We start from the raw sequence: 25,519 nt of genomic DNA on the forward strand, positions 1-25,519 counted from the left end.
TCCACTACCAGCGTGGTGGCACCCGCAGGTCCCTGCTCTCAGAACACTCCTCCCTCCGTCCCTAATGCCCTTGCTTGTTTATCCATTTTCCTTGTCTGTTGTCAGCGTGAGTGCCATGCCGGGGGGCTCCTCCTCTCCAGGTTGCAGCCCCGCACCCCGTGCTGAGATGGATGCCCAGCTCGAAGCTGGTGCTCAGATAGCCCTTGAATGAGTGAAGCAGAGCTCCTCACCCAGGAGGCTCCAAAATCCACCCCTGCAGGCTGCCAGGTTGAGCAGGGAAAACTGCAGGCTGCCAATTTGAGCAGGGAAAACTGCAGGCTGCCTGGGCCGACTTGAATTTCAGATAACCGTAAATTATGTTTCGCATAAGTGTGCACGCAGTACTCAACTGGGCAGTTGTATTTATTTAGCAGCCCCACCTTCCCTCCACCCCACCCTACCCCACCTCTTTTTTTGTTTAACTTTATTCAGCCACGCAGTTGAAAGTTCAAAAGGTGTGAAGGGCGTGTTGTAGAAAAGAGTCCTTGTCCCCAGCCGGCACATCTCAGAGGGGACCTGTGCAGTGAGTTTCTCATATTCCCTCCACAGGGATTTTCATGGACACCGAGTGAACTGCGAGTCCCCCCACCCTTCTTGCTAAGGTGGCAGTGGCGGGCCCCGTGGTCGCGCACCCTGCATTTTTCCTACCTTGGGGACATCCCTCCTGTGTGCAGGGTGCTCGTCTGTAGCTCCTGTTTTTGACATGGAGGTGGATTTTCTGCACTGGCTTCTATGGGCTCTGCCTCACGCCATCGCTGCGTGGCCTGGCTGGGGCAAGGTGGGCTCCTGTGGACTGGATGGTGGCTGCAGCTGCCCCCGTGTGGCTCATACCAATGCCACGCCCATTCCGAGTAGGCATGTGTTTGCTCAGAACTGAGGAATCTGATTTTTGTTTCTGCTTTTTATTTGTTTCTCAGGGGGCTGGGGTGTCTGGATTCTCTGCTAAGTGCCAGTGACCTGGAACTCGAGTGGCTAGGTGCTGTGTAGGCAGAGTTGCCACAATGGAGGAGGGGACAGAGAAACGCACCCACCCCCACCAGGTTGCTCACCACAGGGTCAGCGCGCTCTTCCTGCTCTGGGACACTCACCAAGGCTGAATTCCACATGGCTCCCGTGGCTAGGCAGATAGATGCAGCTAAGGGCTTAAAAATGTTTCTATCCCAAAAGGAGGTGACAGGTTTCCAGGAAAGTTGCGCTGTGGCTCAGCGAGTGCTTGTAGCTGTGGAGGCCTGTCCATGGGGTGTTTGCAGGGCCCTAGGAGACAGGACTTCCGGAGGCAGAGGAATGTTTCAGGGGCTAAGGAGAGACTCAGCAGACCTGGAGCCGGCTTAAGCTCATCTCTGGTGGCCTTGCGAGTCTTTCTCTTCCCTGTCCCTTTTCCAGTCCTGTCTGGCCACCCCAACTGGCGAAGGCCTCAGGCATGTGTTCTTGGATCGGCGGGGCAGGGGGGTCTCAGGTCTGTGGCATGAGTGGGGGCGGGTAGGGCTGGCTGTGCATTCAGGGCCTGGCTGAACTACTGAGTGTCCAGCATGAGGCTGGGTCTCGCAGGCACATGGCAGGTCATGGCCCTGTGCCATCTGTGGTTGGGGGCCACACAAGTGGAACTCCCTGGATCGCTGCCCTGGGGGTTGACTGGCCTCTGGCTTGGCCATTTCTCGGGGTGGCTAGCACCCCTCTTCCTCCTGGCTGCTTCCCACAGGAAGGAGCGAACGCGTGCTGGCCCCACGTGGGAGGGCAGGGTAGGGTGCCTGTGGCTTTCCCAGGCGCCTCCTGGGGAGGAGCTGATGGGTGCTCAGGCCCCAGGGACTCTCTGGTTCCAAGGAGCCTCAAGAGCAGTGGGGCCTCCGGCTTGGGACCCAAGCCCTGCCTCTCTCCCTGGGGAGGCAGAACAGGGTATGGGGTTGGGTACAGTGGTGGGTACCTGCTAGCCTCTTCTCGGCCTGGGGCAGGGCCAGGGCACTGAGCTGGGACCCCATATGGCCTGGCCTCAGAGTGCACCAGGCTTTGGCTGGCTAGTCCCCAAGGGCAGCCGCTCTCCAAGGGGACTGCGGGTTGAGCAACTTCTTTGCTGTTTATTTTTTCACGGGCTCAGGGCGGCGTCACACTTCAGGGAGAGCCGGATGGGGATGGCGGCCCCTTCCTGGGCCGAGAAGGGAGGAGGTGGCACAGGCCCATGTCCATGTCTGCCCGCAGAGCCAGCAGCCACCCCCGCCCAGCCAACACCTCCCCAGGCCCAAGGGGGACGCGGCCCTGAAGATGCGGGCGTCAGTGCGCATGACCCGGTACCTCGAGTCCTGGGGGGCGGCACGGCCCTTTGCGCATCTCAACCACCGTGAGAGCGTGAGCAGTGGTGAGACCCCCGTCCCCAACGGGCGGAGGCCTAAGGTAGGTCCCCCTCCTGCCCAGAGAGCCAGGGATTGGGGCCCCAAGCCAGGAGCAGGAGAGTGAATGCTGAAGATCTCCTGCCCTCTCAGCCTCACTGTCCCCATCTGTAAAATGGCCACAGCCTCTGCCCCACCTCCTGGGGCTGGAGAGGAAGCAAAGGCATTTGGAGAATACTCCAGGATGGCCAGGAACATCCCTGTCCTCCTTGATGCCTGGACCACGCTTAGCTATAGTCAGGATGTCTGTGGCTTGGACGATCCCGACACCTTGTCCTGTGTATCAAGTGCTGGAGGGGCTGAACCTGGCCCAGCAGTGGCCTTCAGGGCCCAGTGTTCTGGAGAATGACTGTATCCTTTCCTCCCTTCCCTTTCAGAGCGTTCCCCAGCGCCACCGCCGGACCCCAGACAGGTGTGTGCCCTTCCCTCCTGGCCAAGTCCTGCTGCGGCCACCTCCTCCAAGCAGGCTGCCCTGACCAGCCTCTGTCCAGTGGGCAGCTCCGCAAGGCCCAGCCCAGGACCTCTGTGAAGTTGGCCAGGGCTTGGGTCAAAGCATTTCTAGGAACCAGAGTTTCCTGGCTCCTGGCCCTTCTACATGGCCATATGATGGAGCACCTGTTGTGTGGTGCCCTGGCGGGGTCAGTGGAGTCGGTGCAAGGGAAGGAGATGCCTGTGGGTGTCCTGGTCCCCATGCCAATCCTGGGAGTGTAGCCGAAGATGCCTTAGACTGGGGCTTGGGTCTGCCCTCTGCCTCTGGCTTGGCTGCTGGCCAGCCGGGCCATGCTGGGCAATGCTGAGTCCTCACTCGCCCTCTCTGGGCCTCAGTTGGACCCACCCATTCCTTCACCATCCCACCTGAGGTTCTAGGACCCCACTGGTGTCTATGTCCACACCCTCCTCTGGGAGAGTTGGAGGTGGTCCCTGTGCTGATGCAGTTGTGGGTATCTGATTCCAGAAGCATGTCCCCCAAGGGGCGGTCGGAGGATGACTCGTACGATGATGAGATGCTGTCAGCCATCGAGGGGCTCAGCTCCACGAGGTGAGATCTGAGACCTCTGTCCAACCCCCTCTCCTCTCCCCCTCGGATAGGGGTCCCCCATATGGGCAGGCCCATCTCATACCCCATGCCTGGTGGCCCAGCCTTGTTCCTTCCCCCTGCCTGCTGCCACCTCCCGAGGGAATGGACCCCTTCCCAGTCCCCATCTCACCGCAGCTGCCCCCGCCCACAGGCCCTGCTGCTCCAAGTCCGACGACTTCTACACTTTCGGGTCCATCTTCCTGGAGAAGGGCTTTGAGCGCGAGGTGAGGGCCCCCAGCAGCCTCCCCCGCAGAGGGACGGGGTCTCCAGGCCTGGGGTGGGGTGGGGGGCGCAGGTCATGGGGCAGCCTGCGTTCCCAAGACCAGCTAGGGGAGGGGCACTGAGAATCCACAGCTGCTCCTGGGCGGGGGCAGGGGCGGGGCCAGTGCAGCGCCAGCCTGGCTCTCTCTCCTGTCGGCCTCATTCCGTGACCCAAATGCACCATCAGAGATTTGCCTCCATGGGTCTGCAAGACTTTTGCTCCGTCCAGTGCCAAAGCCTTAGCAGATCCTGGCATGGATGCCTCAGGCTGACGGCACTGGCCTTGCAATGAGACGAGAACCCAAAGCTCAGTTATCAGTGTCCTGTCTTGCTGCTATGAGCTTTTTGTACTGATAATGACCATTTCTTTAAACTGAGCACCTTCTGGGTTCTGGCAGCATCCTCGGCACCCACATTATATAATTTAACCGTCACACGGCCAGCCCAGGGGTGCAGCTATACCACTTCACAGAGAGGAAACTGGCTCTCAGAGGCTTCAGAGCCTGTCCCCAGCTTCAGGTGTGGCTCCCTGAGTTGGGGGCTTCCTAGGTGAGGTCACGAGGGAACCTGCTGGCCAAGTGACCTGGCAGGGTGTGGCCAGTGTGGCCGGGGCCACCAAGCCTGCTTTCCTTCCCTGCAGCAGGAACCCTTCTGGGGCTGTGATCCTGCGATGGTGCCTGGGTGGGGGTCGGGGGGCAGGATGGTCTCCCTACCTGCCAGCTTCTTGGTTTGAGGTGAGGATAGCCCCGGAAGCTCAGACTTGGCTCCTGTCCATGTACCTGGGGCCATGAGCTCTGCAGGGACCTTGGAAAGAGAGATGGGTGGCGTAGGGCAGGGGAAGGCATTGTCTTCAAATAGGAAAAAGCTGAGAATGGAAACAGATGAAACTTACCAAGTGTAACATCACCTGGAACTGAAGGAGGGTGGGAGGGTTTTAATTATTTTAAAAATAGAGATGGGGTCTCACTATGTTGCCCAGGCTGGTCTCAAACTTCTGGGCTCAAGTGAACCTCCTTCTTTGGCTCCCAAAGTGCTGGGATTACAAGTGTGAGCCACTGTGCCAGCAGGGAGGTGTTTTTTTTTTTAAAGCTGATTCACTGGAGGCAGGGTGGGCAAGTGGTACTGCAGGTGGCCACCCCTCACAGTCCCTGTTGCCCCCAGTACCGCCTGGCACCCATCCCCCGGGCCCGCCACGACTTTGCCTGCGCCAGCCTGATCTTCATCTGCATCCTGCTCGTCCATGTCCTGCTCATGCCCAGGTCAGTTGCGGGGAGGGGTGTGGGGGTCCAGCCTGCTGGGATCTAGGCTGGAAGGTGACTGTGAACCTGCAAGGAGCTGTGTGATTTGGGCTGGAAGGGGTCGGCTGCTGGGGTCCTAACAACTGGACCAGAGGTTGTGGCTGCACACCTTGAGTTACCAACACTTCTTTTTAATACAATGTGTGTTTTCTGCCACAGGCCTCTCTACTCCCTAACGTCACTCTCCTCAGTCACCTGTCATATGTGTGGCCTGCAGGCATTTTGGTTGACAGCCCTTGCCTTAGGTGTTTGGAGTGCTAGGAGGATAGACTCTGAAAACTGTAGGCGCCATCCTTTCTCTCTTATATATAGGGAAATTGAGGCACAGAGAGTTAATGATTTATCCAAAAGTCACTGAGTTTCATGCTTCTGGCTCTAGGGCCCTGCTGGTGGGGTATAGGGATGCGGGTGAAGTCAGAGGGAAGGGGGATCTAAGGTCAGCTACTTGGTGCTTTCTAGAAGAGCAGTTAGGCCGAAGCATCGACCAGGATTGTGGTTTTGGCTATGCTTAATAAAGACATAATAGGGAGGCTGCGTGTGGAGACTCACACCTGTAATCCCAGCACTTTGGGACGCTGAGGGGTGAATCACTCGAGGTCAGGGGTTTGAGACCAGCCTGGCCAACATGGTGAAACCCCATCTCTACCAAAAATACAAAAACTAGCTGGGTGTGGTGGGCGCCTGTAATCCCAGCTACTCGGGAGGCTGAGGCAGGAGAATGGTGTGAACCTGGGAGGCGGAGGTTGCAGTGAGCCGAGATCATGCCACTGCACTCCAGCCTGGGTGACAGAGCGAGACTCCATCTCAAAAAAAAAAAAAAGACATAATAGGGAACGCGTTTTTACAGTTTTTTCTGAGTCTAAAGGCTGCAGAGACATTGCTCATTTCTTATACACTTGGACCAAAAAGAGTGATATGGTCTTGACCTCGGTCTTCATGATCTAGCTGGGCCCTGTGTATTGCCCATGGGGTAGCTGGGCCACAGTTTTCACACGTCCCCTTTGCTGTGGGCAGAATACCAGGTAGGGTGGGGACAGGTGGCTGTGAGCCGGAGGATTGGTGGGGGCGGTGGTCGTGGGCAGAAGGCCCTAGGCAGAACTGAGGTTCTTCCCCTCCTCTCCAGGACGGCGGCACTGGGTGTGTCCTTCGGGCTGGTGGCCTGTGTACTGGGGCTGGTGCTGGGCCTGTGCTTTGCCACCAAGTTCTCGGTAAGTGGGGAGCTCTGGCCCCGTGGGCCCTCCCTCCCTGCCTCGGGACGCCTGCCTAGGAGCCCTCCCTGGTGAGCTTGGCCAGGCTGAGCCCCTGCTCTGGTCAAGGTTGGGTGCCCATCTCTCCTGCCTCGGGGACAATTTCCTGAGTGCCCTGGAGGCTTCTTCCGAGGGTACCCCTCCCCAGGCTGCCAGTGACCAGCCCTCCTTGCCCAGGCTGTTGGCTCTGGGTGACTTGACCCTGTTACCCCACAGAGGTGCTGCCCAGCCCGGGGGACGCTCTGCACTATCTCTGAGAGGGTGGAGACGCAGCCCCTGCTGAGGCTGACCCTGGCCGTCCTGACCATCGGCAGCCTGCTCACTGTGGCCATCATCAACCTGGTGGGTCCTGGGGTGGGGAGGCAGGCCTCCTGGGTAGAGGGAGACCTCCAGATTTGGGACGCCTACAATGTGGCCTTAAAAGCTGCCTCTGGTTGACCTCTCCCCCGAGCTCAGCAGGTGGATGTGGGGGGTTCCCCTTTGCAGACTCAGGGCTCCTCACCTTTGGGTTTTCAAATGAGGACTTTGGGGGCCCAGAGAGCTTGTGTGGCCAGCCCCAGGAGGATGTGGGGACTTGAGCCACCACATCCTGACATCCCATTCATTCTTCACGGCCCTTCTGAGACTCAGTTTCCCCTCTTGGAGATGAACCTTGCTCCTCTGCTGGTGCTCAGAGGCTCAGTGCTGCAGAAAGCAGCCTGCGGGACACTTGTCCACCTCCCTCCCAGACCCCGCATCCCGGGCTAGGGCCTGTCCCTCTCCTCTCTGCCCTGGACCCTGGGTTTTTGGAATGTGTTCCTGTGACCACCTCCCTCAGGGTCACCTGGGGAGGTTGAAAATGTTGGTCCCGGCCCCTCCCCCTGGCCGCTGCCGCTCTGGGGGTGACTGCGCCCTCATCTCCTAGCCCCTCTGCCCTCTGAACCTGACAGCTGCTGTGGGGAGTCAGCATGGTGGCTTGAGCTGTGCTCAGAGCTGAGCCCAACACGAAACCTCAGGCTGCTGTGATACTCATGGTTGCCTGGGGCCCACCTTGCATGGCTTGGGCAGGTTCCAGCGTTCCTGTCCCTGGACTAACTCTGATGGGGACCTGTCTCCTCTACAGCCCCTGATGCCTTTCCCAGTCCCAGAGCTGCCTGTTGGCAATGAGACAGGCCTACCGGCCGCAAGCAGCAAGACAAGAGCCCTGTGCGAGCCCCTCCCGGTGAGTGCGCCAGGCCTGGCTCCGTGGCCTCATTCAGAGTGGGGCTGCTGCTGCCAGAGGTGTAGTTTGGACCCTCAAAGCATGGGTGCTGACCCCTGAGAGCACAGCATGTGGAGGCTGAGACCAGCCTCTCCTGCAGAGCTGGGAAAGCAGGGTCCCATGGGCCCAGCTGGCCTCTGGCCCAACGGAGTGAGGAGTCCTGGCCTTGGCGGGCTTGGTCTAGGCTGTGTAGGTAGGCAGGGAGTGAGGGGAGCATCTGGCCTTGTGGGGGTCTCTGGTCAGGGCACTTCCTCTCCGACAGGCCTGTCGCTGTTTTATACACGAGTATGCGCAGCTCAAGGAGGGGCTTCATTAAGTGGTGGCGCCAGGGCAGGCCCAGACAGGCTGATGGCAGAGGTCAAGGTCTGCCTGGAGGGCCTTGCAGACAGCAGACTCCACAGCTTCAGAGGCTGGCGGTGCAGTGAGCTGGACTCTAAAGGGCAGAAAGGTTCTGGGACAAGGGACAGTGTGGGAAAAAGCCGAGGCGTGTGTTGGGAGCAGTGGGGTTTTGGGTGGGTTGTCTCCTGGAAAGGGAGTGGGGAGAACTGGGAGATGGAGCCAGGGGCAGGCTTGATTCAGATTGGGAGGTGCAGGAATGCCAGGGTGAAGAGCGTGGTCTTTATTCTGGGGGCTGGGGAGCCACAGCACAGTCTTGAGCAGGGCAGAGGTCCTTTGGAAGGGTAAGCTCACAAAAACTCAGGGAGGCAGCTTGGATGCATGCACGCTCCGGCCTTGACCTTGACTCTGGTCTGTTGTATCCACAGCACCTGCATACTATGTTTTTTCCCATTTAAATGAGCTCACTTCATAAGAAATAAAACTACAGTGAGAACAACAAAACACTGGACACTCTTAGGTCTCATTGTTTTTTGTTGAGAAGGTGGTAAGGCAAGAGCGTGATGCTGAGGTGCGGGGAGTGGGGCTCTGTGGTATGTGCTGGGCTGGAGGCGAGAGTAGGTGGTGGGGTGGCCCTGTCCTGAGTGACACCCTGTCCCCTCAGTACTACACCTGCAGCTGTGTCCTGGGCTTCATCGCCTGCTCCGTCTTCCTGAGGATGAGCCTGGAGCCAAAGGTTGTGCTGCTGACAGTGGCCCTGGTGGCCTACCTGGTGCTCTTCAACCTCTCCCCATGCTGGCAGGGGGACTGCTGCGGCCAAGGCCTGGGCAACCTCACTGAGCCCAACAGCACCACCAGGTGGGGCCCTGCCCATCCCCATCCCCATGGTGGCCTGTTCATCTGGTGCCTGCTCGCACCAAAGGGCTTCTGTGTTCATGGGGAGTGGGCACCTTGCAGGGCGGGGCTGGCAGATGGTCTCCAGCGCTCAGAGCCGAGGAATTCACTGGCAGGTTCTTTAGGAAGTCCCTGGTCTGACAGAGGCCACCGGGTCATCCTGTTTCCAGGCCAGTCTAGTGGTGGCGAGGGAAGGAGGCTGCAACTCTAGCTCTGTGCCTCTCAGGGCCACATCCTGGGTCTCGAGTTCTGGAAGGAGCAGTTGCTTCCATCTCTTCCTGGACAGGTGGTGATACCTGAGGCTGGCAGGGCTGGGGTGTGTGGTTCTAGGGGTTCTGGGTCCCAAGTGGATTAAGGAGCGGACCTGGCCCCCCTAAACAAAAAAGCTGGAAGCCTGGGACCCAGAACAGAATCTGCTCCTGTGGGTCTGCCCCACAAAGCACCTGCAAAATCCTTAGCCACCCATCCACCCCACCCCACCTGCCACTGACCCTGGCTCACCAGGAGCTCTGGGCTCCCTTCAGGCCGTCATCACAGCTGATTCTGGTTATTCAGGGGTGAGATCAGAGGTCTTTCCCACAAGGGCTCCTCCACCTCCCTGCCCACCTCTCCCCTCCCCCCTTTATAATACCCTGAAGTTGTCCTGTTTTCCACCCACCCCATTAGAATCAATTTCTCCCTTTCCCCTGGGTGTGCATGGCACCTGGAGAGCATGACTCAGTGAGTTGGGGTGGTGAGTGCTGGGAGTGACTTGGGCCTCCCTTCGCATTCAGCGGCACCCCTAGCTGTTCCTGGAAGGACCTGAAGACCATGACCAATTTCTACCTGGTCCTGTTCTACATCACCCTGCTCACTCTCTCCAGACAGGTATGGAGGCTGGCCCCCAGCCCAAGCTCTGCCCAATTTTCCTCACCTCCATCTGGACATGGGGTGGGGTGGTCTCATGTGGAGTAGCAGAAAAGACCAGAGTCCTGCCAGGAAAGCATTGGTCCCCTGGCCAGAGGCTCCAAGGATGCCAGGGACACAGACCTGGCTAGGAGATGCACAGCAACACGGCCCCTGCTCACCTGCGGACGGGGCGCTTATGTTCCTGCCGTTTGCAGATAGACTATTACTGCCGCTTGGACTGCCTATGGAAGAAGAAGTTCAAGAACGAGCACGAGGAGTTTGAGACCATGGAGAATGTGAACCGCCTTCTTCTGGAGAACGTCCTGCCAGCCCACGTGGCCGCCCACTTTATTGGTGACAAGTTAAACGAGGTGTGCTGAGAAGGGGCTGGGGCGGCGGCAGGGAGGCAGAGGGTCTAGGCGCAGTCCGTAGGGTGAAGGTGTGGAGCTGGAGTGCATGCCGAGCTTGGCTTCCTCAGGTCTTGGCCTCACCGGGATGCCCAGGCGACAATGTATGGAATCAGCCGTGACAGCATGGGCCTGGGGTCAGGGACCTGGGCTCAAGTGTGGTCATGGGCAAGGCACCTTGCTTTCCCAGGCCTTGGTCTTCACCTCTGTAAAATGGGCTGACAGCACTTCCCCACAGGCTTGTGGCGAGGATGAAATGTGTGTTCAGGGGTTTGTGATCTGGACATCCTGCGCTGATGAAAATGTCTGTACTTCTACCAGTTATGTGTAGCAAGTTTTCTAGATAGGAAATGGAGGCCCAGTGAGAAGGAAGACCTCCCAACTGTTACCCTCCACTACTGCAGAGGTTCTCAGCCCATGTGTACGTGCACCCATGGTGCTTCTGTGAGCAAAAAACCAACCTGAGCCTGACCCTCCCTGGCCACCTGATTCTTAATCACCCGGTAACAGCTGCCACATGAACCTCATACAGCCCGTCCCCCTCCCCACTCCCAGAAAGCTGGGCTGGCCAGTTCAGTGCCATCTGCTCCTGAGGCCTTGCCACTCTTCCCCTGTCCCCTCAAGAGGTGAAGTGGTATAAGGTCCGGTTTCTTCCCATCCAGGACTGGTACCATCAGTCCTATGACTGCGTCTGTGTCATGTTTGCCTCCGTACCGGACTTTAAAGTGTTCTACACGGAGTGTGATGTCAACAAAGAAGGGCTGGAGTGCTTGCGCCTGCTCAATGAGATCATTGCCGACTTCGACGAGGTACAGCCTCTAGCCCAGCCTTGCGCAGCAGCCCCCACCCATGCTGGGGAGGGAAGGGCGGTGGCACCTGCCATCCTAAAACCCAATTTAAAAATGTGACATAGGGCTGGGCAAGGTGGTCTATAATCCCAGCACTTTGGGAGGCCAAGGTGGGTGGATCACTTGAGGGTAGGAGTTAGAGACCAGCCTGGCCAACATGGCGAAACCCTGTCTCTACTGAAAATACAAAAAATTAGCTGGGCTTGGTGGCGCACGCCTGTAATCCCAGCTACTTGGTAGGCTGAGGCAGGAGAATTGCTTGAACCTGGGAGGTGGTTGCAGTGAGCTGGGATCACACCACTGCACTACAGCCTGGGCAACAGTACACAACTCTGTCTCAAAAGAAAAAAAAAAAAACAACAAAAAACGACATGGCCCGCCTGGGGGGAACATACATTACACAGAATATAAAGGTACACATTTCTTTTTCATTCTGTTTTGTGCAGCAAATATTTCGTTGGCATCTTCTTTGTGATGGGTAGCTTGCTAAGATTCGACTCAGGCCCCTTAGCTTCATTTCCAACTAAGCCCACGCTATCAACTAAGCCAAACAGAGGAAATCAGTTTGGGTTGAATTCTTTGCTGGAGACCAAGAATCTACATTCCTGTGTAGATAATGCTGTGTTTGCTCTGTGCAGACACAGATGGAAGGGAAGAGGGAAGACAGTGTGGGGACGGAGACAACAGGAAGAGCAGGAGCCGCCAAGGGCCATGTCCTCACCATGCTTAGTCATGTGCTCAGCTGGCAGGGCAGCCATGAGACGTGTGTGCGAGAGGCGGCAATGGGTGGAAGGAACCCCACACCCTTCCTGAGGAGCGGGGGTAGCCTGGCTGTGGCTATGGAGTGGCGGCTGCTTCACTGCTTCCTTCTTGCCTGCAGCTCCTACTGAAGCCCAAGTTCAGCGGTGTGGAGAAGATCAAGACCATCGGCAGCACGTACATGGCAGCTGCAGGGCTCAGTGTCACCTCAGGGCACGAGAACCAGGTACTCAAGCCCAAGAGGGGAAATTCAGCTGACTGTCCTCACTTAAAGGTGACCTGTCACCTTACCTAAAGGGTGTGTCCTTATCCTGTCCTGGCAGAGGGGCACAGGTGCTTGTAGGGCTCAGCCAGGATTTTAGTGGTGGGGATCCTCAACAAGAGTGGCGCGCTGGGGCCCACGAGGTCTGGGGGCTCTGGAGATGCAAGGATCTAACCCACAGCCTGTCCCGCAGGAGCTGGAGCGGCAGCATGCCCACATTGGTGTCATGGTGGAGTTCAGCATCGCCCTGATGAGTAAGCTGGACGGCATCAACAGGCACTCCTTCAACTCCTTCCGCCTCCGAGTCGGTGAGCCCGGGCGGTGGGGAGCCCCTGCCTCTAGGCCAGTCCACCCAGTCTGTGCGGCAGAGCTGCACCTCGCCATCTATTATGAAAGGTTTTAGAAATCCTTCTGATCTGACAAGCTCAGCAGTTGGACAATTAGTCTGACGTTTTGCATAAGTATATAGTTAGCATATAGTTACCATTGAGAGTTTTAATAATATGTAACTACAGAAAACAGAGAACCAAAATTATTGTCTGTAAACAGGTGACCTTAAAATATAGAGAAGGAAGTAAAGTTACTAAACCTAAATAGTTGCGGGCCTGCGCTCAAAGCCAGGCCTTTGTTAATACTTTTAACAAAGTATTCTTTGTTAAAAGGGAGATTAGCAGATACAAGTGTTACATCAAATACAAGTGTTAACATCAAACCCAGACTTCTGGCTTCTGAGTCTGAAAAAGAGCTGGCCGGGGAATGCCCTCCTCACACCCCAAGCCCGACTGCATCACAGTGACTCTGGGAAGCAACCCAGCCTTCACTCTAGTTGTCCCCGCGTCCTGTGCTGGGGTATGGATTCTCTGGCCTCCCCTAAGGGCAGAAGCTTGAGGCTTTGTCTGCACGCTTGGGTAACTGTAAACATCATCTTCAGGCATAAACCATGGGCCTGTGATTGCTGGAGTGATTGGGGCCCGAAAACCTCAGTATGACATCTGGGGAAACACAGTCAACGTGGCCAGCCGAATGGAGAGCACTGGAGAACTTGGGAAAATCCAGGTAAAGACCCATCGGGGAACTGGTGACTAGGGGGAAAAGATCTTCCCCAGAGGTGAGGGGACTTGGGCTTAAGAGCTGCTGTCTCACCCAGCAGCCATGGTTCCAGCTATCACACTCTCCAGGGAAGGGAGGCTGCATGCCTGGGCAGTCTCTATCTGTCCCTACCACGATAGGTGTTCTTCCCGCCTCTGAAGACAACAGGTCTCTCTTCCTTTTCAGGTTACCGAGGAGACCTGCACCATCCTCCAGGGCCTCGGGTACTCTTGTGAATGCCGTGGCCTGATCAATGTCAAAGGCAAAGGCGAGCTGAGGACTTACTTTGTCTGTACGGACACTGCCAAGTTTCAGGGGCTGGGGCTGAACTGAGGGCTCCTGCTGGATTCCGAAAAGGCTGGGAAGCCAATCTCCTTCCCTGAAACAAGCCCAGGAGAAGACTCCGTCCCACGCCAATCCCAAAGGCACGCAGATGGCTGTGCATGTTGGCTTCTTTGGACCTGCACTGGAGGATTTCTCAGACACATGCACCAGATTCTGGCTCGAAGCAGCCACTGAGCCATAATGCGCAGGGGAGGCCAGAACCTCTGTGCCTGGTCTGTAACAGTTTCCAGGCCAGCTGGAGAATGTTCAATGGTTCAGGGCTGACTTTCAGATCTTTGTTCCCTGAGGTGCTATGGAGGCAACTTTAGCATGTGATGAAAATAGACGCCCACCTCAGTGGCCTGTGGGCACGCACAAGTGAGGTCTGTTTTTCTAGACACCAAGGGGGAGTAAGCTGAGCTGTCTAGCACGGATTGGAGACTCCCTCTCCCCGGTGGGTCTGGCAATGACAGCATTTCTCACAGAGGCATTCCGGTAAATGAAGCTGAAAGGGGTGTTTTACATCTGTAAACGGCTTCAAACAGTAGAGAGAAAAACACCATAATTAACACTGTTACTTTTTGCCTTGTCTGGCATGTTTGTTTTAAATGAATACATTAATGGGGTTTTTATCCTCTTGAATGACTTTTTAGACACTAGACATAAATCTCTTCCCTCCAGTGTATGCTCTGCCTTTTTAACCACTGACATGTAAGGAGGACTACTGTCTAGAGTCAGCTTATGGGGTCAGCTGGCTGTGGGGATAGAGTCCTGAGGAATGAGGAATGTGGTCACAGCAAGAAGGCAGGGAGCAGAAGAGCCTTGCCTTTGAATGAGGCAGCTTGTGAGGCAAGCATTCTGGAGAGAGGTGCTTTGAAAGTAAGGTGCGGCCTTTCAGCTCTTCTTGATTACTCACACATCTTTGCGTTCTCCCCTGCCGTCCTTCAACTATATCTTACTTTTCTTACTGGAAAGGAATGGAGTCTGTTTAGAGATAATTTGGACAACCTGTGAGTGCATCTCTTTTTTTCCTTTAGTCTTCACAGCCAACTCTGGAGACCTTTAAAACTAGAAGGATCTACTCGGCATGGGTGCGTGCAGAGGCTCCTGGATCTGGGAAGCCCGCCCCCTCACAAATGCTGAGCCATTCTTGCTCTGAAACTGCATGAGTCAAGGCAAATGCAAAAAGCCAGGTTTTGGGGATGTGTCTTACTGTGCTTCAACTTCCCAAGGAATTGAAACTCAACCTGTTAACAGGGTGAGAAATGACCAAACTGCCCGTGCCTTTTTCTGAATGGACTTCATAACCAGAAGACTTGACTTAACCAATGGCCTCATCACCAGAGCATCGCCAGGATTTCCAATGCACTCAGTTTCCCTACATAGCAGGGATTCTTAGCTAGGTGTCACCATGAACCCTGTGAAGTTCTACAAAAAGTCTTGCATACAGGAGCCTTTACAAGATTATACAGGGTTGCAGATTGGGTGACTGACCAGACTTGTTGGGGTCCTGGGATGAGTTGCCCCCTGGCTGCAAATTAAGAGTACAGCTAAGTGTGCGGGTGGCGGTGGAGGGGACGAAAATTGAATCTGTCTGCCTGTGCTGTGTCATGTGTGGCTTTATCAGCCCGAGGAAGGGCAGGTGTATTCTAATTTGCACAAAGGTGCTGGGTAGACTAGTGGCAGCTCTGATGTGCTGCACATAACTGGAATCAGTATGAACAGAAGAACTTGCTATATAAAGGAATTTCATGGCAACAATGCTGGTAAGGGCAATTAGGCTCACTTAAGTTGCCTTTTTTACACACCAACTTTTTACATGAGGGGCTGGTTTCACATGAATACTATACTGAAATCTGTGCTCTCAAGATCTAGCAGTGACCAGGGATGCCCAGTGGGGGCTCTCCTGGCAAGTCAGGAAAGTTTCTGTTGCTAATATGGAAACACATCAGTGTACTGGGCCTCTCTGAGGTCAGCATATTTGTACTCTTGCAATATTTAAGTAAGTTGTTTTTTTCTTCAGTAACAGAAACCCCAGTTGGGAGTTTAACAAATAACTGATTACCACTCATGCATTTTTATTTCCAATTAAAGCACTGTGCTGTGCTCAGATAATAATAGTTGGTAAGTTTTTAGTTTTCAGTGTTCAGGTTACAGAATATAACTGACCATAAAAATTACCTGCAGGTATTTATTTTCTTTTTATGAACTTGTTTTTAAATTACCAAGTAATTTCTTTACTGGTGTCATTTTGTTTTATGACAGAAACATGTATCTAACAAACAGTGACCTTCTCCATGGGTCAAGGACTTCCTTACATATTTCTCCTGAGTTAACTGGTGAAAATAATACCTGAAGTTTTCTGGCTTGAGGAAATTTCCTAACAGAAGAGAAGATCATTAACCACTGTATACTTTGTGTATATAATAGGTCAGTGTAAAGAAATATGATTTGAGGTGGTGCACGCAAGTAACTAGGGTTTATTCTATATAATGAATATTTATAGATCTGTAACATTTGTTTCAAAATGCTGTTTCATTTTTATAAAGTACCAGTATTTAGCTGCTTTTTATACATTACATTAAATTAGCAATTTGAAAAACTCAAATATCTGAAGGTATTTTAAATTTATTTTCTTGGTCCTCAGGAACTCACTAGAGATTAAAAGTAGACTCAAACAACTTGAAAATTTTACTCTTTTAGCATAAGATTTTAAGTCTTTTGAGGGGAATGAATTTTCCTTTACCCTACTTGTTCTTCCTAAATATTAATTTTCAAAGTCAGGAAAATGGAAATCAAACGGCTTCCTGCCCGGGTGATTTATAGAAGGATTGTATAAGGGCCTTCAAACTTAATTTGTTCACTGAACAAGGCTATCTCCATCCTGATTTTTTTCCATCCTGATTTTTTTCCTTTGTGTATAACAGGTTCTATACAGATTCAGCAAAATCACCATTTATCTCAGCTTGCTGATAAAAGGGAGCCATGAATCTTGTGGAATACTACTTAGAGTTCAACTGCTTGGGTACTTGACCTTTGTATTTCAGATAAACAGTAAATAGAAATGTCACCTTTTGGTAATCCCCTGATGTATTCAAGGATGACTTAGTTTATCTTATTTGGCTTATTACTTTGCTATAGTACTAAGTAACTCTTTAAAAAACGGAAAAAACCAAAAAAGAACACTAGCCATGTGACAGTGCTATAAAACTCCCAGTGTGCTTTTGTCGGGGGTGGGTGGGAGGTGCCTAATTACCCATACAAGGGCATCATTCCCACTGGGTATGCAGGGGCAGAACCACAGTAGTACATTCTAAAATTATTTCAAGTATGTTCGTATAACGGAAAATCTCACTGGATGGGGCCGTTTTAAGAACGTTTCTTAGTGATGGTCCTGTCTGTGGGACATAAGGAAGAAGCATGGGAAGGCACTATTTTGAAAGAATGCTGCGCAGGTATGGCAACAGCCCCAAGCACATTCCTTCCTCACGAGTCCCATGTCCAGCTTTATTACCAAGTCCAACCTCTGGAACATTCAAATTCACTGTTCCAAAGTTTAATTAAAAACACAATTTACAAATATTTAATATCTTCTGAAAAGCATTTCTAAGTTAAGAATGAAAAAGTATGTACATAATATATAATCAAATACCAGGCGGCCTCAACTTCCACCAGGTCCAGACTCAGCAACATCCGTCTTTTTAGGTTCTTCAGTGTCTGAAAGAAAAAGACATCACTTAATTCAACATTGTTTTTACCTTTTAATTAAAAAGGGGACATGAAAGTCAAGCTGCCATCCAGAAGCGTAACTGCTGAGAGCCCTTCTTTACCACATCCAAGGCTGAAGACTAGGCGCATTATCAGGCTATCATTGTGGCTCTTCTGCACACACAGGAAATCTTTTATTAATTCTTTAGACAAGATAAAAAGAAAACTATGAGTAGTTTATACATTAAAAACAGACAAATGTTCCTTTTACAGTTGACCCTTCTTATCCATGGGTTCCACACCTGCAGATTCAACCAACTGCCAATCAAAAATATTTGGGGAAAAAACCCAATTAAAAAAATGCAACAAACAATGAAAAGAATATAAAAAATACAGTCTATTAACTACATTCTATGAAGTATATAAGTAGAGATGATTTAAAGTATACTGGAGGTTGCGTGTAGGGTATAGGCAAATACATTTTATGTTAGGGACTTGAGCATCTACAGATTTTGTTATCTTTGTGGGGTAAATACCAAATCCAGGGTCCTGAAACCAATCTTGGGCAGACACTGAGGGATGACTGTAGTCACCATAGCTTTCTGCTTTCCCAGAGAAAACAGGGCACGTACCTTCTGTCAAATCCACAAAGTTGTTTTCCATGACGGGGGAAGGAATGGAAATCCCCATTGCTTTTCGAACTCCATACGTGCTTACGATATCACCTGGAGTTACTTGCTGTGCAAGTTCTTTGAGATTATTGGTCACTTGTTCAGCTAAAAAGAAAAACAAAGATAGTTCCAGATACTGAAGCATGGTTCCTTTAGATAGATGCATCCTAAAGAACAGTAAATGTACACATGCAAAAAAACAAAACAAAAAAACTCCCTGGGATTCACATCAGCATTACTCTATAGTGGCATCACCGCTGTACTCAAGAAGTTTTTTCTTTGAAGCATCCCGTGACTCTCCTCTTATGGGAGGCAAAACATACCAAGATGCATTTCTCTGTATGAGGGACCCAAGAGACAGATCATGTTGGGAGGGGGTCTGGTGCTCAAACGTTCATTCTGGGCTTCCTGGAGTTCCCTGAGCAATCTGGTGGTCTCATCAAGTTTCTTCTGGAATATTTCAGCTTCTGTGTGGTAAGAAGAAGAACACACTGAAGAAAACAGACACACTTGTGTTTGATCTTGTGCAGTAAACCGTATCCTAGGCTCTAGGGCTTTGCTAATTATTGGTTAGCCTTCTTCCTTCAAAAGAGTAATCCGCTTGAAATGAAATCAACACGCCATACCCATTCATTTAACTTGGTAAGCCAAGATCTTCCTGTGGTGAATGGCTATGTTAATCTGTACTTATGAGACATGAAATCTTGACTGCCTACATCATGAAGTGTTTCAATCAAACCCTCTGGAGACACTTACCTTCAGAGTCAAAAACTTCAACTGGAACGCCAAAATTTGTTACTGCTTTCAGTGCTATGAGCCTGTCTTGAGTATTGGAGTCCAAACGCCCTGGTGGCTCTACTTCTGTAATCTGCTTCAAAAGGAAAAACAGGCAATTACTGGAGCTTGCTAAGCCACAGCTTAGTGTTAACTAGAAATTACTAAGATGGCATGTATTTACAGGCAAAGTTATTCTACCTATTTACTATGGAGTCCTAATTTTGATGCTTACAGAAAATGAATTTCCAGAACACCCTTTTAGAATGCTATTCCCAAATCTTGGAAAAAACAGGTATTCAATAAATCCATACTTCTGTGAAATGTAATGATGTATCTTATACAATTTATATCATTTGTTTAGTATGGCAACTATTCTAAAGATGAAGTAATGAGAGCCTTGTCGTTGCTTAAACTGTGAAGAGCTTTTGGTGATGACAATGCCTTGTGTTTTCGAGATTCAAAGACTATTTCAGTCCATCTAGTCCGTATACTTGCATTCCTATTGATACACTTCCTGGGTCTTCTCCAGGCCTCCAAACTAGGCTGTCAGTATTGCATGAGAGAAACAACGTCTTAAAAAGGATGGAGTTGGCCTGGTGCAGTGGCTCACGCCTGTAATCCCAGGATTTCGGGAGGCCGAGGTGGGCGGATCACCTGATGTTAGGAGTTTGAAACCAGCCTGGCCAACATAGTGAAACCCTGTCTCTACCAAAAATACAAAAAAAAAATTTAGCTGGGCGTGGTGCCATGCACCTGTAATCACAGCTACTCGGGAGGCTGAGGCAAGAGAACTGCTTGAACCCACGAGGCGGAGGTTGTAGTGAGCCGAGATCGTGCCACTGCACTCCAGCCTGGGCGACAGAGCAGGACTCCATCTCAAAAAAAAAAAAAAAAAAAGATGGAGTTTTTATTTTCAGAATCATTAAGACTCAAGAGTTTCCACAACCTCAACACTGCTTTTTAGGAATAGATCAACCCAGATATTAAGCAATCAAAAGCTAATGGTTCCATTTATACTATGGTATGGCTCTCCAACTCTAACTCCATTGATCCACCTGATTTCTCCACCTATATATGGGCTAAAATCTTGTGGTGGAGAAACTGTATAATTGTGCAACTTGGCACTGACATGCATTTATGGTTTGCCATTTCAACTAGGCCCTCACAACTCTACTCACTAACCCTTTTCCTTCTTACCCAATGGGCCTTCCCATTCTCAAGACTTCTCTTATTCCCCTGATTTTCCATTTAAATATTTCTTGTAAAGTGTAAAATAAAATCACCTCCATTTCTTTTGCTGTGTCAAGTGTCCTAGTATGGCCTTCATCTTCAGGAAATGACTATAAGGATGAAGAAAAACAGCTTTTTAGGAAAACATACGAAGGCAAATATCAAGGAAAAGAGAAAACTGTCAGGAGTTTCTTGGCAAGAGAAAATGAATACAAACATGGACTACTGGAATATAATTTTTCAGGCCAAAATGACTAAATATAATTATTAACATTTTGAGAGGATTCTGTGAGCTGGGGTACTTATTACTGGTGATGTTATTTCCATGCCTGATCAAAAGCTATATACATGTTTAAGAAGGTATTTGGTAAATAACTTATAAATATGTAAGTAAATGGTATCTGTTTTTATCAGAAAAATCCCTGACAAGAAGACAGGAAGGAGTTCTAGGGATTATTGTGCATGAACAGAGCAATATTCTCAGATAGCAGAGGATTACTGTAAAATAACCAAATGCTACAGAGAATGTGAAAGCTTCCCAATCTTGCTCTTCAGAGATAATGCACCCAGGAACAAGAGACAAATATATCATGGACATCAATCAGTGATGTCATCTTTCTTTGAAAGGTTCTGTTGTGAGTTATTTAACCAATTCCCAATTTCTAAAAATTATAAACAATGTATCCTTATATGTAACTTTTGTATTTTTTCTAGAATAAATTCTGAGAAGAGGAACTGCTATACTGAAGGACAGAGATACTTGACATTTTGAAACACATTGCCATATTCACCAAATGAAAAATATTCAATTTTCGTTAGACTATTAATTCATTCAGATTAATTGATAAGGATATGGTAAAACAAATATGTATTTTTTAAATTGATGTAAAATTTCATTTTTTAGGTCATGTGATGAAAGCAGTTCAAGTGTGGATATTTTACAGCAGTCATCGTTGAGCCTGACCAAGGCACTAACCTCAGCTCTGCTGACAGGTCACCCAGCAACCATATGTGCAGTTGTGAGCAGGGTACCAGGCACTACAGTCACAGTCACCATTAAGAGTTAGACCTCCAAGAGACACAGGGTTCCTCTAACTATTGTGACAGGAACATTCTGGAGATCAACTCTCTTCTATATCAGTAGGAACATTTTCTGGTTCTAATCCTTGAGCCAAAACTCTGAATGATTCCAGATTACGAACTATCTCCAACTGAACTAGAGATCGCTTACAAGTGTTAATAAAATAGCAATGAGGAAGCTTTTTACTTTTGAACTTGAGGTTCTTCCCGATGTGCCATTACTGCATGAGGAAAAGCCATTCCCTATCATTTTAGCCAACTTAGTTTCAGGCCAGTGAGCAAAACTTTCCTTTTTTGTTAGAGGACACAAAAATGTAAACCCCATTTTTGAGTCCTACATTCCCAAGATGAGGAGATAAGGATAATGCTCAGGCCCTCACAGATCCTGGTAGCTAAGTTACTCCTTTCCGTTCATTGTCCACCCGTGGCCTCCAGCCGGGCTGGGCTGTCTTTCAGGGCCACAGAGTTCAGCTGTCATACTGGTTAATCCCATGGTTTCATTATACTGAATGACTAATGCTTGAGAGTCGATAATAAATTACCCTGTTTCATTAGCAGCGTTCTTACCATCTCCATCTCTTGTAGGGTCCTGGAATGCCCTCCTTTTGTTAAAACATCCAGTAAACTATCTGCCATGACATATGGATAATCTTGGCATGTGGCCAAAAACTCATGGATGCTGCAAGAGACAGTTAGGAAAGTCTCACATAAATCACCTCCACTGGCTTTATCCTCCCATCAGAGCCAACTGTTTCCATTAGATGCCCTCGGTTATATATCATGACATCAAATTTCTGCCTAGACACAACACGGTATCTACATATTAATTAGCAATAACATTATCATGAGATAATATGAAGAACACAGTAAAAATAAAACGTTCCAAAGAAAAATGAGACCTCAGTGACGGGTGCAGGCTCAGTTCCTGGATCTTCTGCTCCCTGCCCCCTCACTTCCTGTCTGCAGTGATCACCTTCACCTCAGGACTTTCATATGGGATCAAAAAACTCTCAAAAGTTACACCTCCAGTTTGGACCACACCCTTTGGTGCTCCACGTGGAAGTCTACAGACATCTCAAGCTTAAAATATCAAAAATTGAAATGCTAGATCTTCCCCCCTAAGTAATGTTCCAAAGATCCCCCCTTCTCAGTAAATAGCAACTGCAGCCTTCCAGACTCAATGTGCAAACCCTGGAGTCAGCCTCGGCATCTCTCTCTCACATCCCACTTCAATCAGTAAAGAAATCCTACTGGCTGATGACTGAGCCCTTCCCGGAACCTCACCTGCTACTCCCCCAGTCCATTTCTCACCTCTCTACTTCTGCCCTTGCCTCTCTACAGTCTATTCTCCAAGAGTAGCCAGGGTGATCCTTTAAACATCATAATCTGGACTGGGTCACTCTTCTGCTCGCAATCCACCAGTAGCTTCCATCTCACTGAGAATGAAATTCCAAGTGCTTATAAAGACCCACTCTCATCAACGCCCTTCCTGGCCATGTGCCTGCACTCTTCTGCTTCTTCCTGCTGTTCTCAAGTATGTTGGGAAGGCTCCCACTCAGGCCCTCTGCACAGCTCCTGCACTGCCTGGAACGTTCTTTCAGATGGCAGCCTTGCTTGCTTCCTCACCTCCTTCAGTTTTTGCTCAACTTTCCCTTTTGTACCAGACTTACCTCACCGATTTAAAAGTGCATCCCTCTCATAGCCCCAGCACTACTCTCTCCTTCTCTGCTGCTTTACCTTTCTCCAAAGCACTTGTGATCATTTGACAGGAGGGCATGTGCCTTTGCCAGTGTTGTTCCCCTGTGCAATCCCTATTTGTGGAATGCATAGATGCATAATCCAGAAAGAATTCATTCAGGCTGGTGAGGTCTAAAAGATTAAATAGCTTGATCTATAACCACAGTCAGCTTCAGACTTAAGGACCTCTACCTTGTAAAAACAACAACAACAACCAAACCACACTTACTAATGTAAAAGTGAACAGACTCCCTCTTTGTCAGAAAAGCAGGGGGCTGGTGAATCTACAGAGTTAATTTCTTATACATAATGAAAATTAGCAAGGTATTACTGCTAAGAAGGAATAATGTCCAGTAAACTACTGCCATAACCCAAGCTCAGCGTCCCATCCTGGGCCAGAATCCTGCTAAGTCAGGATGGATCTCATTATGTTGATGGGATCCAAACTGCTCAGCATCCTAAACAGGAACACAGAGATGATCTTCCCACAGAAACATGCAATAAAGAATGGCTGAGTTTAACTGCAACGGTCTACCTGGCATGTGATTGGTCAAAAAGGCTTTTATGTGGGCTGCCTATGGAATAGAGCCACCCTATCCTGCCTCCTTTCTTGGGGAAAATGCACTGTAGGTTCCCAAACTGATTAAGTTTGGACCATAACTCACTGACACACAACATGTTATAAGAGAGCAGATGGAACATCAACGTTTTGAAGTAACAAGTTCCTAAACTTTAGTACTGGCTGAGGTACAGTCTCTTTAAAAATATATTTTTGTAAGAATTAAAATACTGCAGACGCTACTATCAGGGAGACATGCTCTCTCTCTCCACTAAAGGATAATAGTAACTATGAATCCATTATTGTCAGCTTAAAAAAAAATTACTGAGCACATTTTTTTACTACTCGGCCAGCTTTGTCAGTCTATCCACAAATCACATATGTACACTAATGTTTTTAAACAAATGTAATCAGAATATTAACTGGAGACTCACCTGAAATCGCTTGGAAGATCAGAGTCTTCCCCATAGGTTGAATAGATTAAATCTGAATCATCCTTGCTAATATTCGCAAATGTGGAGTCATAATGCGGTGCATAAGAACTGTAGGGCCCATAATTCAAATATAACACTGTTGAAAAAATCAAATACTGTAACACTATTCTTTAACTTGCATGTCAATCTATTTTGTTTTACCAAAAGATTATTTTCTCCTAACTTTACTACTTCATTGACTGGTTAGCAAATATAAGATATTCTCTCTCAAACAGGTACTTGTAAAGTTACAACTCAAGTGAATTCTTCCCTACAAGGGAGAGGGAGAGGAACAAGAAAGAACAAAATTCATTTTGAATACTAATACCCAATTTTCCAGTCTCTTCCGAAGTTAATAAAATAGCTAATTAATGTTGCAAAAATACCACCAAGATACTGGTGCCCACCTAGTGAATAAAGCATAATCGTGCTTCCTTTCTCTAATACCCCAAAACAGAGAAGAGAAAAAAATGACTCCTACGCAGGAGCCTCACCTGGAGTGACTTTGTTCCTTTTATCCTCTTTGAACCCCTGCAAAGTATTCACTCCAGACTGAAGTCTTCCAGTTGTCATTCCCAGTCTCACAGGGCAGTAGCCTGGCTCTACAACATAAAACCGAGCACAGTGAAGGCCTACATGGCCATGACCCACGGGGCCCTCTGCCGAGTGACTCCGCATAAACCACTGCATGTCATCTGCATGACCGTGAAGGAGGCTGGGAAGCCCTTACTACATCCACTTTTATAAGAAAATCAAAGCTCAGAAAGGCAGAACTACAGCCAGGACCAAAACTCAGACCTGTTCATTACACTCTCCTGCTTTCTGGAATTCTTTATAATCATGTACACTTCATTTAAAAAATTAGATTTTTATTAAAAACAAAAGCCACAAAAACTTTTAAAAGCTGGGACTTTTAATGTTAAGATGAAAGTTAACCAGTACAAAGGTCAGTAAAAGACTGAGGGAAAACACCTGCATTAAAGACAAAAGGGCTACTAACACATGAAGGACAAATGAGTATCTATGAAAGGCATACTTTTAGTGCAACGAGAATAGGCATTAGCCAGGAATGAATCCCTGTGATGAAGCTGGGAATATGTGACATAGAGAAATGCCACGTATGGGCACCTGAGGGGACTGCAAAAGATGCTGCCAGGAGAAGATATGGTCTCCCACAGTATCTAACAGAGGGACATCTGCTCTCCTGAAGAAGAGTCTGAGTTTGTGTCAAATGATCAGCCTTCAACGGAGGCTACTGCCATCAGTGACCAGTGTGGTGAAGGCACTGTTAAGCAACTGAACATCTAAATCAGATCTCCTCTCCTTCTCAGTGAACAGTCTGGAATTTGGTTTCCTAATAGGTACGGGTACCAGACAATGAAGATGAGAAGATGAACAGGGGTGTCTTTCACCTTAAACCAGGAAAGTGGCCTACAGAGGGAGCTGTGCACACGGGGAGCCAAGTCAGCTTTGGCCACATTTGATTACGTCTCAGAAACTGGAAACCCAGGAAACCAGAGCAAGGGCAGAGACCACACTCGGCTTCACAGAAAGCAGCAGATCTTAAGGTGTCACCTACATCAGTTAGCTGCATCTCCTAACACCAAATGTTCACCACAGCTATAGTAGAAAGAGCAATGTTCTCAATCCCGTGGCATTCTTTGACCTATGATCATATAAAATTCTACTTGTCTGCATCGAAGTAGAAACTGAGTTTTGTTTTGAAAACAGCACTAGCTCCTTTTCTTCTATTACTGTTCTCCTCCTTTAGAGAACATTCATAGTCCCCTTCTTTCCATCTTCAAATGCTCTTCCCTGCTTCAAAGTTTTCACAACTGCTGTTCTCTCATCCCTTACTCAACCTAAACATCATCTCCTTAAGGATGCCTTCCCTGACCCCCAAACACTAGGTTGGTATCTTCTATTATGATCA

The 25,519-nt window shown here is 49.6% G+C and overlaps 2 protein-coding genes across 23 annotated transcripts in view; one reads left to right on the forward strand and one right to left on the reverse strand.

Annotated features, from left to right (window-relative positions):
* The window catches only part of ADCY7 (adenylate cyclase 7), a 73,583-nt gene extending 57,624 nt beyond the window's left edge, over positions 1–15,959 (forward strand). For all 7 annotated transcript variants that reach the window (XM_009250709.4, XM_054533895.2, XM_009250705.4 and 4 more), the window contains exons 11-26: positions 2,233–2,424; positions 2,798–2,832; positions 3,376–3,459; positions 3,650–3,722; positions 4,921–5,018; positions 6,181–6,265; positions 6,521–6,646; positions 7,407–7,505; positions 8,545–8,738; positions 9,548–9,641; positions 9,878–10,033; positions 10,732–10,878; positions 11,798–11,902; positions 12,132–12,246; positions 12,870–12,994; positions 13,214–15,959. In XM_009250709.4, coding sequence (XP_009248984.2) covers positions 2,233–2,424; positions 2,798–2,832; positions 3,376–3,459; positions 3,650–3,722; positions 4,921–5,018; positions 6,181–6,265; positions 6,521–6,646; positions 7,407–7,505; positions 8,545–8,738; positions 9,548–9,641; positions 9,878–10,033; positions 10,732–10,878; positions 11,798–11,902; positions 12,132–12,246; positions 12,870–12,994; positions 13,214–13,360 — 1,875 coding nt within the window. In that variant the 3' untranslated portion in view covers positions 13,361–15,959. The remainder of the gene's footprint in view (positions 1–2,232; positions 2,425–2,797; positions 2,833–3,375; positions 3,460–3,649; positions 3,723–4,920; positions 5,019–6,180; positions 6,266–6,520; positions 6,647–7,406; positions 7,506–8,544; positions 8,739–9,547; positions 9,642–9,877; positions 10,034–10,731; positions 10,879–11,797; positions 11,903–12,131; positions 12,247–12,869; positions 12,995–13,213) is intronic.
* BRD7 (bromodomain containing 7) overlaps positions 12,419–25,519 on the reverse strand; it is a 54,374-nt gene continuing 41,273 nt past the window's right edge. The window contains exons 10-19 of one of the 16 annotated variants that reach the window (XR_010137765.1): positions 24,081–24,188; positions 23,548–23,683; positions 21,385–21,496; positions 19,791–19,847; positions 18,487–18,598; positions 18,054–18,197; positions 17,692–17,835; positions 17,004–17,068; positions 14,268–14,318; positions 12,419–13,886 (exon numbers count right to left, since the gene is read on the reverse strand). Coding sequence is in view for 12 of the 16 variants with exons in the window: in XM_063717291.1 (XP_063573361.1) it covers positions 17,013–17,068; positions 17,692–17,835; positions 18,054–18,197; positions 18,487–18,601; positions 19,791–19,847; positions 21,385–21,496; positions 23,548–23,683; positions 24,081–24,188 (872 nt within the window). In the remaining 4 variants the exon portion in view is untranslated. Of the gene's footprint in view, positions 17,069–17,691; positions 17,836–18,053; positions 18,198–18,486; positions 18,602–19,790; positions 19,848–21,384; positions 21,497–23,547; positions 23,684–24,080; positions 24,189–25,519 lie in introns of all 16 variants that reach the window. The other 15 variants (XR_010137766.1, XR_010137764.1, XR_010137763.1 and 12 more) reach the window with 15 other exon arrangements.

The sequence above is a fragment of the Pongo abelii genome, chromosome 18 (genome assembly GCF_028885655.2).
Source record: "Pongo abelii isolate AG06213 chromosome 18, NHGRI_mPonAbe1-v2.0_pri, whole genome shotgun sequence".
NCBI lineage: Eukaryota > Metazoa > Chordata > Mammalia > Primates > Hominidae > Pongo > Pongo abelii.